Here is a 17,244-nt window from a genome sequence, read left to right on the forward strand (position 1 = left end):
ACAAAAAATGACAAAATATGTAAATATTTTTTTATAAACCCTTTCCAAAGAATATGTTTCCGTTTGTAATTATTATTTATACTTTTCGATCATTCAGTCAATCGCGCTTGACTGAGACGTGTGATTTGATTGGATTAAGATTTGGGCAATAACCAATAAAAATACACTTTGCAAATTACTCAGAAGCGGCCATTTTAGAAGCCGCATGAAAACAACAAGCGTGCTTCTTCATAATTCTTAAGAAATGGGTGTTCCAGCATTTTTTAGATGGCTAAGTCGCAAATATGCCTCAATTGTGGTGCATTGTGTGGAAGAAAAGGTAAGTTATTAAAATTCAAACGTCATTTTATTCCACAAAGTAACATTGCGTTTAACATGAAATCAAAGCGTGATGATCCGATTGGCCCTGTTTTAAAGTATTGTTTGTGCACAGACATTGTCACAAATCATGTGATTCTTATGCAATATCCTGTGGTTCTGTTTAGCCAAGGTGTTTGCATTCTCTAAATGCTGATTGATAAATAATCATGTTAAGTGCATTACTCCTGATACTGATTCAAAGCGTGAACCAATAGTTTGTGCAACTTCCAATAAGGCAGCAAGTTTGCGAATATTAACACCATAATAACAATTTGTGCAGACAGTATCTCTGGCTTTTGAAAAATGCTCACAAGACACATTCTGAGCATGCACAATAGCCAAAATGGGAGTCATGCACTTTTCAGGGGACAATGTTTATAGTGATTAATGCAGAACTGTTAAAGGGACACTGATCTAACGCAATTCCCCTGGACTGGTTGTTGCCTTTGTTATTGTTTTTTCCCAGTGAGTACCCGGATGTATAGCAGAAATCTAGACTAGTTCGTGACCTCTGCTGCACCATTCGTAAGCACATTAGTCACTTTTATGGGTAGTAATAAGGGCGTATGGTCACATTGATCAACAAAATGAAATAGAGTTTTTGAGATAATAAGGAAATGTAGTATCTTTGCGGGTAAAAATGAGACCAGACAGCGCCGACAACGTAGTTTCAACAATAAGAACATGTATATAATTGTATTCCTTGACTGTACTTTTGTCATATTATATTGTATTCTAATTCTGGAGCGGTATTCAAATAAGCTTTTGCTTGTTTACCAATCCAGTTCGCAAGTTGTGAAATAAATATGTTTAAAATGTAATGGTGACGAAATGTTGATAAGTCACTTGCTTGGTAATTTTGCGATTTTCGTTTACACTATTTTGACTTGCAACACGAAGTAAATATTTCACCTGAGCATTGCTTTTTTTTATAGTGTGTATATTTTTTTACTGTCAAAATGTGTAACATTTTCAAATTTATTAAACGCCTAAATATTCAGTTATTTTACAAAGTGACTGAAAAACATTTCCATCTGTATTATTATGATAACGAATTCCAAACATTTTGATGTTTAATATCATCACCAAGAGACTGAAAATGTTACGTTGAAAAGTACATTTCTATGTTGTTTGGCTTCTAATCAAACATAATAATCTGTTGTGATGTTGTTAGGCCCTTTTGATCGTCTTAATCAATTTTAGTTAATCTAAGAATTTCCCAACCAAGACGTAGAGGAACAAGAACGAATCGGTTCAATGCTACAGAGAATGAAGGAAACCAAAATACAAATACCATAATTACAACCTACCAAATTTATGTGTATAAATTTTGGGCAGCTTCCTTGTTCGAGGAATGTATCCGTGAATATCCACACAAAGGAACAATATCCCACTCGTCTGCAGCTGTACAAAGAAACTTATTCGATGTCACGTGTCTCTGTAACAATCAAATATTTTTAAAGATATATATCGTTTCGGGATACTATAACCCGTGTTCCTTTCTTAACTGATCACTTAGATTGTTTCAGGTGTTTCACATAGGTGTCAAGTCTCAAGGGTCGGCTGAGAAAGCCCACGTGACCACTATTTTCATAACGTCCACGGCTCCTAAAAAATCCATTGAGTGATAGATAACAATGAGCAATCAATCAACGTATTATTAGTTAACCCTTTGAACTAAGTATGTTGTTTTTACATCGACACTTCACGCCATGATATGAGTGTATTCCCTTTGTTTTAGTAAACCTAGACATGTAAACACTCCCTTTTGACATATCCACTGTGCAAGATAACAGTGATTAATCAATCAACGTAATTTCTGTTAATCCTTTGATGACTAGGAATGATCCGTTGATTTACAAAAAAAAGTAAATCAACTGATCATTCACCTCTTGCTGGGCTGCCACGTGCATATTACATAACACACATTTCACCTCACTTCAAACCTGGATTTAGATTGAATAATTACCCCAGACACAATAAATGCCAAATGGGAACCTTTGTCAGGTAATCTAAGTGGTGCTACCACTAATTGTACCTGTAATAAATTCATTAACTGAGCATCAAGTGAATGACGACAAATACACAAGTGTAGGGTTATACGAGAAAACGTGGATGACAACAAGTGAGTAGTAATCGTATTATCGACACAATCCGAAATCCGAAAATGCTTTCACTGCATGGATACTTTTTTTTATTATTAAACTATAACCATCTGGGGTATTTCCAAATGACGACATACAATGAGCTCCGTCATTCTTTTTGTCTGTTTGTTTAGGCTGAAGAAATTAATTAACATGCGCCTTTGTCGAAATCTTTATAGATCACGGTTAAACTAATCAGTGTTCAAAAATGCGTAAAACAAATATTGCCTCCAGCCTCCAAGTTGATTTAGCTGTCCTTGCAGACGGTAGCCCAGTTTCTGGTCACGCTCAGTTGCGTTGCGTATCGTCCGGGTACTCACGGGGAAAAAACAATAACAAAGGCAACAACCAGTCCGGGGAATTGTGTTAGATCAGTGCCCCTTTAACACTTGCTGAAAACAATGACATGCGTGCCAAGTTCACGAAGGTCATCAAGTGAACATGCATGTGAACAAGTATGGAATATAACCATGATCACATTCTAAAAATAACCATTAGTCTAATGACTGATACATTGATGATTAAAGGGACAGTACTTCGATGAGTCTTCATGTAATAAGCACCCACGGTGATATTTGCTAATATATTGGCTAGTTAACAATCCAAATTAGCACCTCTTCCGATTGATCAATGAACACAAGACTTATTTATTTGTGTATAATATGCACTCGTCTGTTATATGCATCCTTAATTATGGGCAATTAAATCTGGAAAGATATATATTTGTCGTGTATAATATGCCCAGACATTTCTTTGATATCATTTCAGGTACATAAACCTAGAAATTTACAATCTTTCAAATCTATTTTATTTTCACCAAAATTATATTCTAATAAGAGCGCCCTATTTCTAATTTTGAGAGTTCCCTCAGCGCTTATTACGTCAAATACGGCTATTATATCATGAAATATTTGTCTTTCATCACCATTGTTAAAATGTCATTAAACATGAAAAACTTTTTCCATTTGCGTATCCTCCACACCTGGTCATCGAAGCCCTACGCAGAGCGATCAATATGCGGTCAATTTGATGTGAAAAGCTATATCATCATGCATCTCACTGTTGCAGTTGTTGAAGTATAAAGTGTATAGAAATACAAATACAGCGCACCGAAAGCCTGGCATTAGGCCTGTCTGTTCTAATTTGAGTGTGTTTATTTACTAACAACAGTAAAGTCCGGTCCTGTCATAGGCCTACACTTGCTGTGTGGTTACTGGAAACTGAATAGGGCGAGCAGAGCCGAGTAAGCATGGTGAGCTCAGGGGTTATCAGCTCTTGTTTACAAACAAAGCTTCAGAACAGTTGACGTCCTGTCCCTTCAATTAAAATGATACGTTAAGAATAATAAACTGAGAGGATGGAACTTTACCCAGTTTTATGGGCACAAAGTTTTGCATTTCAATTTAGCACTACTCCCACCATGATAATCGGATAATGCCAATTATGAATTGTGCATGTTTGTTTGCAGCCGAAGGAGGTGAATGGGGTCATGGTGCCTGTTGACAGCAGCAAGCCTAACCCCAATGACGTGGAGTTTGACAACCTCTACTTGGACATGAACGGCATTATCCATCCATGCTGCCATCCTGAAGACAAGTAACACTTATATGCCTTATTTTCATTTTCAAATTTATTGGGCTATTTCCACAGAAATTAAGTTCTTGCACTTCATTTCCAGGTTATTAACATGATAAGATTAACATAATTATCTATGATCAGAATGAAGCTTAAGGATGAAATAACTGAATCTTGTTTATGCTGATCATGCTAATGGGTTAAGAAGTTGATGTTGGGCATTTATTTTCGAAACTCCAATTCCATCATTGGTACCTTACATGTGAGTTATGATGATGATGTTTGGCCTGTCATTTACACAGGGTTAAGCATAAGTACTAGTTTCCCAAGTCTAAGTTTGTTTGTTTGTTTAACGCTGCACTCAGCAATATTCCAGCTATATGATGGCGATCTGTAAATATTCAAATCTGGACCAGACAATCCAATGATTGACATCATGAGCATTGATCCATGCCATAGGGATTACGATGACATGCAACAACCAAGTCAGCAAGCCTGACCACCTGATCCCGTTAGGTGCCTCATACGACAAGCATGGGTTGCTGAAGACCTATTCTACCCTGGATCTTAACGAGTCCAAAAATCTAAATAATGGTGACTAAACATGATAAACAACAATGAACAATCTGATTGAACCTGTGGACAACTTTGACTTCTATCCTTTGGTCAGCTGGTATTATTCTAGCTGTAGTACACATGTTGTAATGCTTAAGTTTTGTTTAATGGAAATATTGTTTTCCCAAATTATCACCGAAAATAGATAAACCAAGCTTCTTGAGATGGTATCAGCGTGTGAGCAGTTTGGCCTAATAGAAGCAGCCTTGTGGATTATGCATTTTTCTCATTATCGTAACCTCCCGGGTCTTGATGGGCCTGTGTAATGCCAATTTGTGTAGTCCTCAGTTGTCACTCGCATGTCTAAATATACTTTTCCTTCCAGACCTGCTCCCAAGAATGAGGATGAGATGATGGTCCTGATCTTTGAGTACATTGATCGCATTTTCTCCATCGTACGTCCCAGGAAAGTCCTCTACATGGCTATAGATGGTGTGGTGAGTAGCAGTAACTGTTGTCATCCTGTCTATTATTAGTGGACTTCCAGATTTAAATCTAGGTTAACCTAGAAACCGGTTGCACAAGACGAAATTGTGAAATCAATAAATGACCACACAAGATCATTTAATCATCAATAATAAATTAAAACACTGTTTGGGTTTTACAGTGGAAAAGGCAGTACAATGGGTGAAATAAGTGTCACCAGCAATAAGAAACAGGTCTCATAATTAGGTTCATGCTCTCACAAATGACTGGACTTTTGTCACTCTCAAATGTCTCTGTTCTTGAATCTGAAATAGTGTTGGAAGCTGACAGGAATTTGGTGTTCCCAAATAGGTATCCAAAGTGCACCTGTCAAGTAGATAGGAAACAAATCAGGTCAAAAGGCTACAAATTGCCCTCTTGTCACTCTCACCTAGGTGGGGTGGTCGGGTAGCCTAGTGGTTAAAGCGTTCGCTCGTCACGCTGAAGACCCGGGTTCGATTCCCGACATGGGTAAAATGTGTGAAGCCCATTTCTGGTGTCCCCCGCCGTGACATTGCTTGAATATTGCTAAAAGCGGCGTAAAACCATACTCACTCACTCACTGTCACTTAGGTACTGCCAGCCTTGTAGAAACTGTCCCATCCAGAAACTTCTCGAACAGTCAAGCCTGCCTTATTTATGTAAACAAGGGGCAGATAACTCCACCAATGTTCAAATCTGGCCACAGAAACACTTGCTTTTTGTGACTAGCAGTTCAGCCATTTGCTGCCTCAGACAATCGCTCCAACAGTTTCTACCACTGCAAATATTACTTGAATGTAACAATGGATGTAATTTTCCTTCAGGCCCCTCGAGCAAAGATGAATCAACAGAGATCCAGGCGATTCCGAGCTTCAAAGGAAGCGATGTAAGACATGTTGAACATTTCTTGTCATATCTACTCTCTTGGCAGTGTGCAGTGACCCTCTGTTCATACAGGAGCACTGTCCCAAGTGAAACTTTCCGATTAACTCATCAATAGTATGGTTTACAGTGATAGAAATTGGCACTAGTCCTGTTGTCCTTGTCAAACTACCAAATAGTTATGGTATCATAAGGACAAGTAGAAATTTGCCATTTTTAAGGGTCTTGCTATATGTTGTCAATATAAGGACTAGTGGACTAAAAATGTTAGTTTCTATCGCTGGTTTATGGTGTGTTTATACATAAACATTGGTATTTGGAAATAGTTGAAACCCCAGTGATTTTCTGGAAACCTAGATTTTGATGATAAGAGTCCTGAATATTTTTTATAGAGCTACTGGCTTTCGGCCTGTTATTGCCTAGGACCAATTATCTGCAAATCCTCGTTATAGCAGGCATGTGATCACATCTCGTTTTACTATTCCTGGGTTTCATTGCAAGAAAGAGATATTTATCCATAAATGGTAAACAAAACTGACTCTTGTGAAAAAATATTAAAAAACAAACCATGTAATGGCCATTCTAAAATACAACTTTAAAAGAGACACACAAGCGGTGTCATGTGACTACTTCATGCATCAACAAAAATCCAACAACATGGTGATGCACATTCAGTTCTGTCCCTGCTTGCTACATGTATCTGTCTGTCATTTCTCTCATCGATGAGAAATTTCTATTTCCACTGTTTTGATTCCCTGTAGCCGCGTTATAACAGAAATCTATTGTGTGTTTTTTTATGGACAGAAATATGCACATTTGCTCATTGTTTCACACAATTCAAAGTTATTTGCTTAGTAAACTTTGTACATTGGATATTTCAGAAATGATATGACAAAAATGGCCATAACTGGTCAGCGACCAGCACATGTAGTCTATGGACAACATTTTATTGTTTATTGTTCATTGATCATGTTGATGTGCAGTTTAACTAGTATCAGACGAGTGGACTCTACCACTGTTATTGATGCATGGTACTACTTCCTCACAGTGATTGATAAGCTAATGGTTGTTCCAGAGAGAAGACGGAGATCATGGCTCAACTAAGGGAAGAGATCTTTGCAAAGGGCTGTAGTCTCCCTCCAGAGAAACCTGCTCAAGAAAAGTTTGACAGCAATTGTATCACTCCGGTTAGCATTATCACATTTGTTCTCACAGTAGGAATACATATCGGCACAGATCAATGTCATTATGATCAAATCTTTAAGTCCAATGCGATACCTCTGTGAAGATCTGATCAGACCTCCACAAGTCAGGGAACCTTCTAATCCTTCAGTCAGGGTTTAATCAAACAATCAGACTTCTGTATTCTTGTGACAAGTGAGCTAAACATGCCGACAGTCATGCCTGATTGCTGCATCTTGAAAATAAAGTTACTCGTCCATTTTCAAATGTAAATAATAAAGGCTGCACCATTATTTGGTTGTGGGTACTTTGTACACACTGTGGTTTCTGTTTTGACCTCTCAAACAGGGAACACCGTTTATGTTCAAACTGGCCGACTGTCTGCGGTACTACATTCACGATCGGCTCAACCACGACCCTGGCTGGTCGGGCATCAAGGTCATCTTGTCCGATGCCAATGTGCCTGGAGAAGGAGAACACAAGATCATGGACTACATTAGAAGACAGAGAGGTAACAAATTTCATGTTTGCTAACTTGTCAATGATATTGATTATGAACTGTATTTTGAAACACGGAAAAAACTTAGAAGAAGCAAATATACGGGGATCTTTTGGGATAACTTCTGCTCATCCTTTGACTAAACATTATCTTTTGGTAAGGAAATGTATTTGTAACTCATCATGGTCTGAGGTCTGTGATTGATAAGAGAGTAGATGAGAGTACATGAGAGATGAGAGAAAGATGAGAGATGAGAGAGTACATGAGAGATGAGAGAGTACAGGAGAGAGAGTACAGGAGAGATGAGAGAGTACAGGAGAGATGAGAGAGTACAGGGGAGATGAAAGAGTACAAGAGAGATGGGAGAGTACAAGAGAGAAACATGAGAGATGAGAGAAAGATGAGAGATGAGAGAGTACATGAGAGATGAGAGAGTACATGTGAGATGAAAGAGTACAAGAGAGATGGGAGAGTACAGGAGAGAAACATGAGAGATAAGAGAGTACATGAGAGATAAGAGAGTACAGGAGAGATAAGAGAGTACAGTAGAAAAACATGAGAGATAAGAGAGTACAGGAGAGATAAGAGAGTACAGGAGAGATTAGAGAGTACAGGAGAGAAACATGAGAGTACAGGAGAGATAAGAGAGTACAGGAGAGATAAGAGAGTACAGGAGAGAAACATGAGAGATAAGAGAGTACAGGAGAGATAAGAGAGTACAGGAGAGAAACATGAGAGATAAGAGAGAAACATGAGAGATAAGAGAGTACAGGAGAGAAACATGAGAGATAAGAGAGTACAGGAGAGATAAGAGAGTACAGGAGAGAAACATGAGAGATAAGAGAGTACAGGAGAGATGAGAGAGTACAAGAGAGATGGGAGAGTACAGGAGAGAAACATGAGAGTACAGGAGAGATAAGAGAGTACAGGAGAGATAAGAGAGTACAGGAGAGAAACATGAGAGATAAGAGAGTACAGGAGAGATAAGAGAGTACAGGAGAGATAAGAGAGTACAGGAGAGAAACATGAGAGATAAGAGAGTACAGGAGAGATAAGAGAGTACAGGGGTTAAACATGAGAGATAAGAGAGTACAGGAGAGATAAGAGAGGACAGGAGAGAAACATGAGAGATAAGAGAGTACAGGAGAGATAAGAGAGTACAGGAGAGAAACGAGAGATAAGAGAGTACAGGAGAGATGAGAGAGTACAGGAGAGAAACATGAGAGATAAGAGAGTACAGGAGAGATGAGAGAGTACAAGAGAGATGGGAGAGTACAAGAGAGATAAGAGAGTACACGAGAGATAAGAGAGTACAAGAGAGATAAGAGAGTACAGGAGAGATGAGAGAGTACAGGAGAGATGAGAGAGTACAGGAGAGAGATGAGAGAGTACAGGAGAGATGAGAAAGTACAGGAGAGATAATAGAGTACAGGAGAGATGAGAGAGTACATGTTCTTTGTTTATGGTTTCGATTGTATGTGCGTTGCCTGTCACTGGAATGAGTCTAATGACATCTGTACATTTCAGCCATGCCTGCCCATGACCCCAACACCCATCACTGTCTCTGCGGGGCTGACGGTAGGTGTTCACAATCAATGTTTAAACATGCTTCGATGGCCAGGTAGAGCTCGTTTGAAGTAAGATGCAGTATTTCAGCTGATCAGTACACATGTACACCATACACTGAGTATCCAATATAGTTAACATGTACAGTCATTAGTAGATCATCGTAAATTGAATTTAATTAATTTGAGAATGCAACTAAAGTAACATTGCTGGAATGAAATAAAAATGTTATAAAAATAAGGAAATCTGTCTTGTTTCAGCTGATCTCATTATGCTGGGTAAGTATGCTTGGAAGATTCTGTCGTCAAATAAGTTGGATGATAATTTTTATACATGAATTGTTGGATGGATATGTTCTGTTTAGACTAAATCTCAACTATTGTCATTATTTGAATCAAATGAATTTGATCTCAATTCATGTTGTACAAGGACTAAAACTGGAGGATTTTAATTCTAAAACCGCTGGAGTCATTGGCAGAAACATAGATATAAACTTTCATGCAGGTTTTTCATGTATATAATGTATTCTTGTATATTTAAACAATGAAGTAGGTATATCAGCTAAGTGTCTGGACTGAAAGAAATAACTTGTTGTTATAACCTTGTCGGGATTTCCTGTGAGAATAGGTCCCCAGGACTTTACTCTTGTTGGAATAGCCACTGGGGATTGAGCGAGCCTCATACTACCAACCGCTGGTTTAAGTTCCATGTTCGCTCTGATTATGTTGACAGCTTAAAACCAAACTCACTCATGCAATGAGTCACGAGCTGCCAATACAGGAATGTTGCTAAGTGTGGTTAAAATGACTTGTTTATGTTGCATCATCTACATTTTGTTTTGTCATGTATTATGGACCTCCCCTGTTGGTCAAAAGTGGTGTTTGGGGGCGGTAGGGATAGCCTAGTGGTTAGAGCATTCGCTTGTCATGCCAAAGACCTGGGTTCGATTGTCCAGATGAGTATATTGTGTGGAGCCCATTTCTGGTGTCCCCCGCTGTGATATTGCTGAAATGTTGCTAAAAGTGATGTAAGACCATTCTTACTCTAAAGTGGTGGCCGAGAGGCCTTAAGTTCAACATCTTGTGAAGAGAGCTTGTGGGCTTGTATCCAAGATACACCATAACGTCGGTGACCTGCTTACATTGTGAAATAATGACATGCGGTTTAGAGCATCATTAATCCCATCTCACTCAGTATGACCCAGTGTTACCATGGTTTCAGGCCTGGCAACCCATGAGCCATACTTTACCATCATCAGAGAGGAGTTCAAACCCAACAAGCCCAAGCCGTGCGAACTGTGTGGACAAATGGGTAGGTTCCACTTGGAAGTATTACTTATTCAGTAATTTACTCCACAATATGTATACTGTGTACAATGAGTAACCATTACTTAGATTTTGGGACTCGTGAAGATCCAGGGTAGAATAGGTCTTCAGCAACCCATTCTTGTTGCAAGAGGCAACTAACGAGATTGGTTGGTCAGGCTCACTGACTTGGTTGATGCATATCATTGTATCCCTCTTGTGTGGATCGATGCTTATGCTATCAATCACTGGATTGTCTGGTCCAGACTCGATTATTTACAGACTGCTGTCATATAGCTGGAATATTGCTGAGTACGATGTTAAACAGCAAACAAACAAAAACGAACAATGACCATTGTCTTGTTTCACAGAGGTAGACACCATTGGTCAAATCCAAATCGTAGTATTTCTGGATTTACGCTATTCTTGGACTGATGGACTTGTGGCCATGTCTATCCCTGTCTCATATTTTGTTCTGGCCTCACTTGAATGATGGCTGTTATTGGATGATTGTCTGTGTTACATCCTAATATAATGTATCCTCAGTTTTCATGATGTTCTAGCAAACAGTAAGTAAATTTTATAACAGAACGGTTTACTTAATCTTTCTATATCAATTGATAGCAGTGCACATGTGTAATACCAATTTTAACATCACTTTCAGGTGGTAAATTAAGCACTTTTCTGTTGGTTATAAGGTCATGAAATGAAGGAGTGTGCTGGCTTGCCAAAGGAAAAATCTGGAGAGGTAAGACACGGATTATCTCCCTTGTTGAAATAGTCTCTTTCACAGTATTTTCATCTAATGCGTGCACAGTAAAATTGTTTTGACAAAAAAACCATTGTTTCCATGATGTACAGGGCCATGGGCCTTGTCTAAGGTGTCACAATTTGCTGTGCAGAGTTACATCCCTTGGGCACACCAGAAACCAATGATTGTGGATTGGAATCCTAGTTTGCCCTGATTATGTTTCAAGGTTTGTCAGCACCATACCTGTGAGACCTGCATCACTTTGGGCATTATTGTTTTACATGTCATTCTTCTTTTCGACCAACCAGTTATATTTACAAAGCTGGGACTTCTGAAGACAATTATTAAATTGGTACATCTAAGTGTAGGTCCAGGAATGAAGTATTTGTTGGTTGTCAACTTTGTGCAAATGCTCTTTCTTCAGCATGATCAGATCGAGCCCTTCATTGGTGCAGAGCAGGAGTTTATATTTCTGCGCTTGAACATCCTTCGGGAGTACCTGGAGCGAGAGCTGCAGATGGATGGGCTACCGTTTGAGTATGACTTTGAGGTGAGATTGTTATCCATATTAGTTCTCACTGGATGTTTTCTGATATTGATAAAACAGTTTATAATGTTGTGAGTTTATAAAGAAATAGTTTTGTTATGATTATTCTGACAGGTGACCTGACAGTTGGACTATTTCTAACACAATCTTAAGAAATGTTCCAAATTATTTGTCATATTTAACTTACCCTACATTACATATTGCACTTTGCTCTTACTATCGATGTCCCAACTGGAAATGAATGGTGATCTACCATGACCTCCATAGAGGAACTGGACCCACAACAGCCGACCCCAGGGTTCTACTCCCCAGTGTTTTTGTTCCCTTGAAAAATTCGTGTGTTTGAGACACAGAATATTTAACGTGTTGGTTTTTATGATGATGTGGGGGTGCCTGAGAATGAAGGCTATCTTTTTTAAGCCTTAATGCCTCCATTGTGGTGATGTGAGCATCATAGCATCAGTCAGGTAACCTATGTGTTGTATGTTTTCAGAGAGCGTTGGATGATTGGGTGTTCATGTGCTTCTTTGTGGGCAATGACTTTCTACCTCATCTACCATCCTTGGAAATCAGGTAGGTTGGCCTCAGAAGCTGGGAACAGTGACATGGCTGCTGTTTGTAAAAATCAAATATGTATTCAGATACTCAGAATATATATTATGGAAATGAAAGGAACAGAAACACTAATATTGTGAAATAAAATGTGAAAAGACAACAGTGAGATGTTTCCAATTTAGTCTTTATTCTTCCTTCACGGTTTTGCAATCGTTCGTTCATACTGTCTTTTATTCCCAGACCAAGTAATAGAGTACTGACAGGACCGTGTCAGGACATCCCACAGAATGCAGTACCTTTGTCCCAATAACGTTTTGTTACAAGTTGCTATAAATAGAATACTTTGACCAAGAACTACATCAGACTTTATCACACCTCCATGTGAGAATGATGAGATCTGATTGGTCCACTTGATCTTTATAAAAAACTGTGTATCCTGCCTTAGAGAAAAATAAATGTCTCAGCAGGAGAATAAATCCCTTATACCCCACAACCAGCAAATCAGGCAAGTTATCGGACAAATTTCTATAAGACAATTTCGGTACTGTACATGACTAAAGCAGTTCTTTATTTCAGTGTTAGTTTGATGTTGTGTAATCTTCCTGCACATCTTTTCAGTGCAATTTCAGCAGTATCACCAAATCCAAGTTTTTTTGTAAGACCAGTGAACGAAATAATAGTCCATCGGGCTGTTGTATAAATAAATGGGTTTCATGAATAAATGAGCTGGTCCGGTACCTGTTATAAACTTTCAACACTTGTTTCAGAGAGGGAGCTATAGACAGACTGATAAAGCTGTACAAGATCACCGTCTACAAGACTGGGGTAAGTATGACTGGCCATTGGGATATAGCAGGGTGGATTTCAGGCTAGAATAGGTCCCCTGCGACCTATGCTGGTCGTACGAGGCAATGGGTCGGGTGGTCAGACTTGGTGACTTGGTTGATTGTGTGTCATTGTACCGCAACGGCATGGATCTCTTCCCACGGCACCAATCGCTGATTATCTGATCCAGGCTCAGATATTTGCAGGCTGCTGTCATATGGCTGGAATATTGCTGAGTGCGGCATTAAACAAGAACAACAAACAAACTAGTTATAGCTTTTTGGGATTCTGAGTCAAGTACCTCATGTTTGTCATAAACAGTGTTGTCAGACACTGCTGTGTGTGGGAGCTGACTGTCTGTGTGTCTGGTTGTGATGAAGCATCTGATATTTGAAGCTCTGTCACCAAATGAGGTTTGCTTGTCTTGTACAGGGCTACTTGACGGACAGTGGAGTGGTGTCCTTGGAGAGAGTACAACTTGTCATGGCAGGTAAGTCTGTGGTTTAACAACAGGCAGTATCACTTCACAAAAACAACAGGGTTTCAACAGAATTCCTCTCCACTGTAAATTATTTTCTGCGTTGAATGAAACTAATACATACAGGGCTCTATCAGGATATTTAGCGTGCCCTTTGGAATCTAAGCGTGCCCACAAGTCAAAAGAATGCATTTGATCTGTCTTAAACACAATGAATGTTATTTCTTCATGAGCTGAATAATAAGCACTTAAGAAAGTTGCCCCCTTCATTTCATTAGGATTGGGGGCGGTCGGGTAGCCGAGTGGTTAAAGCGTTCACTCGTCACGCCGAAGACCCGGGTTCGATTCCCGACATGGGTACAATGTGTGAAGCCCATTTGTGGTGTCCCCCGCCGTGATGTTGCTGGAATATTGCTAAAAGCGGCGTAAAACCGTATTCACTCACTCACTCACTCATAAGGATTGATAATATGCTTCTGAAATCCTGAATCTCAAGATTACCTTGTGAATAACATAGTGCATGAGGTGTTGTTCCTCTTAGTTTCACCAGAGTGGTAAACATCTGGGACCTGCATCACACTGGGATTTCTTCCCACATTAAGCTGACATGTAACAAACATAGGTGATCCAGAGGGAGGGATGGGGGAGTCCGGCGGACCCCCTTCTTTTGAAAACCAAATGTAGTATGTTGTAGGCAGTAAAATTATCTATTTGAGAGGATTTTTATATTTTGGACCCCTCCCTTTTAAAAATGCTGGATCTGCCCTTGACTAAACTACTGAGTACATCGTATCAGGTGTCTCGCTCATTTATGTGAATTTATGCTGTTTTGAATAAGCAAGCTAACTGAAGCATAAAGCCAAGAGCTCGTAGACTGCAGCTAGTTCCCTCAATTGTGTGGGATTCTTCTTCTTCCAGATCTGGGTCAAGTGGAAGATGAGATTTTCAAGAAGAGACGAGAAACAGAGGTATTGGTGCTCAGTTTACTCCTTGACGCGGGATGCAAGGCATCTTTTCTAGATCTTGATCTGCTTTTGTATCATTGTAACCATGATGTCCAGGGATGTTGTTCATGCTGTCAACCACTGGTTTACTTGGTGAAAATTCTTTACCAGCAGCTGTGACATGGCGGGAATATTGCTGACTCACCAATGAACAACTAAGTACTTGACATTTTAATGATGTTGACATCCACCATGTATCTGTAGACCTGTGACATGGGGTGTCTACTAGGTGCTAGTGTTTCTCCAGATGACAATGCACCTCTTTGTGGTACATGCAAGGCCATGTTCACTGTCACATAGTTAACATGTTTTCATTTGGTCAAAATATCCAGTTTCACTTGATGGTGATGGTTTCACTTGACATGCGTACTGATATGTTATTTGTGACAACATTGATGATTGATGATTGGTGATGGGGATGGTGATGGTGATGATGATGGTGATGGTGATGATGATGGTGATGATGGTGATGATGGTGATGGTGATGATGATGGTGATGATGGTGATGATGATGATGGTGATGATGGTGATGATGGTGATGATGATGATGGTGATGGTGATGGTGGTGGTAATGGTTTCACTTGACATGCGTACAGATATGTTATTTGTGACAACAGTGATGATTGATGATGATGATGATGACAGTAGCAATAGTGTGTTTCTATTAATGTTTTGCCTGTTACCATTTCAGCTTGATTTCCGGAGACGTAACAAGGAGAAGAAAATGAGGATGAAACAGGTGAGTGAAGAGGCCTGAAGAGGCTTTCACACCTTCTGCTGTGTGAAGGCAGGACATGTGAGACATGACATTTGGAAATATAGTCTTGATAACTGTGAACATGTAAAATGAATGGTACTTTACAAATTTGATGGAGTGATAAACAGAACTCATGTTTATCTTCAGCAACGACAAGGAGACCGACCGCGATGGATGGCAGGGGGACAGTTTGCACCTAAGGTAAATAGGGGATACTCATTGGTCACCTCAAGATTGGACAAGGCCGTATTAGCAAACAGGACCCTAGAACGTCCAGGATTGATTTTAGTAAGATCCCATGACGAATATTGCTGAGAGCGGTGTTAAACAACAAACCAACCAACCACCCAATCCTCACTTTGTTGATGGTTCTTGTTTCTGTAATACAGTTGGGACCTTATCAGGCCCTTCTCCCATTTAATTGACTCATCCCTACAAAGATGCAAAAATTTACTTGACAATTATTTTTTCCATGTTTCTGGTACTTTAGAAAGTTGCATGAATGGTGATCTTGCTTGATGGTTTGCAGCCTGTTGGCGATGGTGCATCTCCTGTGTCCAACCCACGACATGAGGCCTACCAGATGAGAATGCAGCAGTCAGCATCGTACTCCACATCTAGTGGAGGCTCAGCCAATCAGAATGCCGCGGAGAATGGTGGGGAAAGTCGGGGAACGAAGCGAGGAGCATCTGCAGTGGAGGAGGATGAAGAAGAGGAGGAGCCTAATGATGACGTCAAGTGAGGAGACATTTGTGCAGAACCCGTGAAGATCCGGGTTAGAATAGGTCTTCAGCAACACATGCTTGTTATAAGAGGCGACTAATGGGATCAGGTGATCAGGCTCGCTGACTTGGTTGATGAATGTCATCGTATCCCAATTGCGTGGATCGATGCTCATTGTTGTCTGGTTCCGACTCGACTATTTACAGAGTGTGGCATTAAACTACAAACAAACATTTGTGCAGACTCGTAAGCACTGGAGTAAACACAGTTGTCTAGTGGTTAAAGCATTTGCTTGACACGCCAAAGGTGCAGGTTTGATTCCCCACTTTGGGACTATGTTCTTTGAAACAATTCTTTTGGCTCAGCTTTTTGTACTGTTGCCATCAGGGAGAATTGTGGCGAATTCAACCAACACCTCAGTATGTGGAATGTTGTATTTCCCAGAATGTTCCATGAGGGGGAGCTATCTAGATGATGTCCCACATTGTGCATGTCTTGAGTGTATTTACTGTGAGGTCTGTTGTAATCAAGGTAGTAATGGTGAACACTTTCTTGTTTGACAGACTATGGGAAGATGGCTGGAAAGATAGGTATTACAAATCCAAGTTTGACACCGATGCAAATGACATTGACTTCCGACATAAAGTGGTGAGTAGTGACTTTCTTGACCTTGCCTTGACCTCATGCTATCTACCACAGTTTAGCCTGGCACAGATTTGATTATTTACAGGTTTCTTTAATAATGCAGAAATATTGCTGAATGGCATGAAACAACAAACTAATCTATGTGTCTGGCTACCTCTGTCCTGTCACACTACAGCAGTAAGCTTTTGTTGCCATTGTTTCAGGCTCACCACTATGTGAGAGGACTGTGTTGGGTGTTGAGGTACTACTATCAGGTGAGTACACATTCAGAATCCATACAGACTCCAGGCAGACAACATACAGACTTCATACAGACTCCTGGCAGACAACATACAGACTTCATACAGACTCCAGGCAGACAACATACAGACTTCATACAGACTGC

The 17,244-nt window shown here is 39.8% G+C and overlaps 1 protein-coding gene across 1 annotated transcript in view; it reads left to right on the top strand.

Moving 5' to 3' along the window:
- Positions 1–190: 190 nt before the first annotated feature.
- Positions 191–17,244, top strand: part of LOC139442131 (5'-3' exoribonuclease 2-like) — a 60,572-nt gene continuing 43,518 nt past the window's right edge. Inside the window, exons 1-20 of the mRNA XM_071222933.1 lie at positions 191–319; positions 3,973–4,100; positions 5,020–5,131; positions 5,966–6,027; positions 7,099–7,210; positions 7,554–7,716; positions 9,232–9,282; positions 9,531–9,548; positions 10,492–10,581; positions 11,273–11,322; positions 11,750–11,875; positions 12,366–12,445; positions 13,195–13,252; positions 13,685–13,742; positions 14,649–14,698; positions 15,426–15,473; positions 15,639–15,692; positions 16,021–16,229; positions 16,778–16,862; positions 17,063–17,113. Of these exons, the coding sequence (XP_071079034.1) occupies positions 245–319; positions 3,973–4,100; positions 5,020–5,131; positions 5,966–6,027; positions 7,099–7,210; positions 7,554–7,716; positions 9,232–9,282; positions 9,531–9,548; positions 10,492–10,581; positions 11,273–11,322; positions 11,750–11,875; positions 12,366–12,445; positions 13,195–13,252; positions 13,685–13,742; positions 14,649–14,698; positions 15,426–15,473; positions 15,639–15,692; positions 16,021–16,229; positions 16,778–16,862; positions 17,063–17,113 (1,680 nt within the window). The 5' untranslated portion in view covers positions 191–244. The remainder of the gene's footprint in view (positions 320–3,972; positions 4,101–5,019; positions 5,132–5,965; positions 6,028–7,098; positions 7,211–7,553; positions 7,717–9,231; positions 9,283–9,530; positions 9,549–10,491; positions 10,582–11,272; positions 11,323–11,749; positions 11,876–12,365; positions 12,446–13,194; positions 13,253–13,684; positions 13,743–14,648; positions 14,699–15,425; positions 15,474–15,638; positions 15,693–16,020; positions 16,230–16,777; positions 16,863–17,062; positions 17,114–17,244) is intronic.

This window comes from Haliotis cracherodii, unplaced genomic scaffold, assembly GCF_022045235.1.
Source record: "Haliotis cracherodii isolate W230 unplaced genomic scaffold, xgHalCrac1.p SCAF_5, whole genome shotgun sequence".
NCBI classification, from domain to species: Eukaryota; Metazoa; Mollusca; class Gastropoda; order Lepetellida; family Haliotidae; genus Haliotis; species Haliotis cracherodii.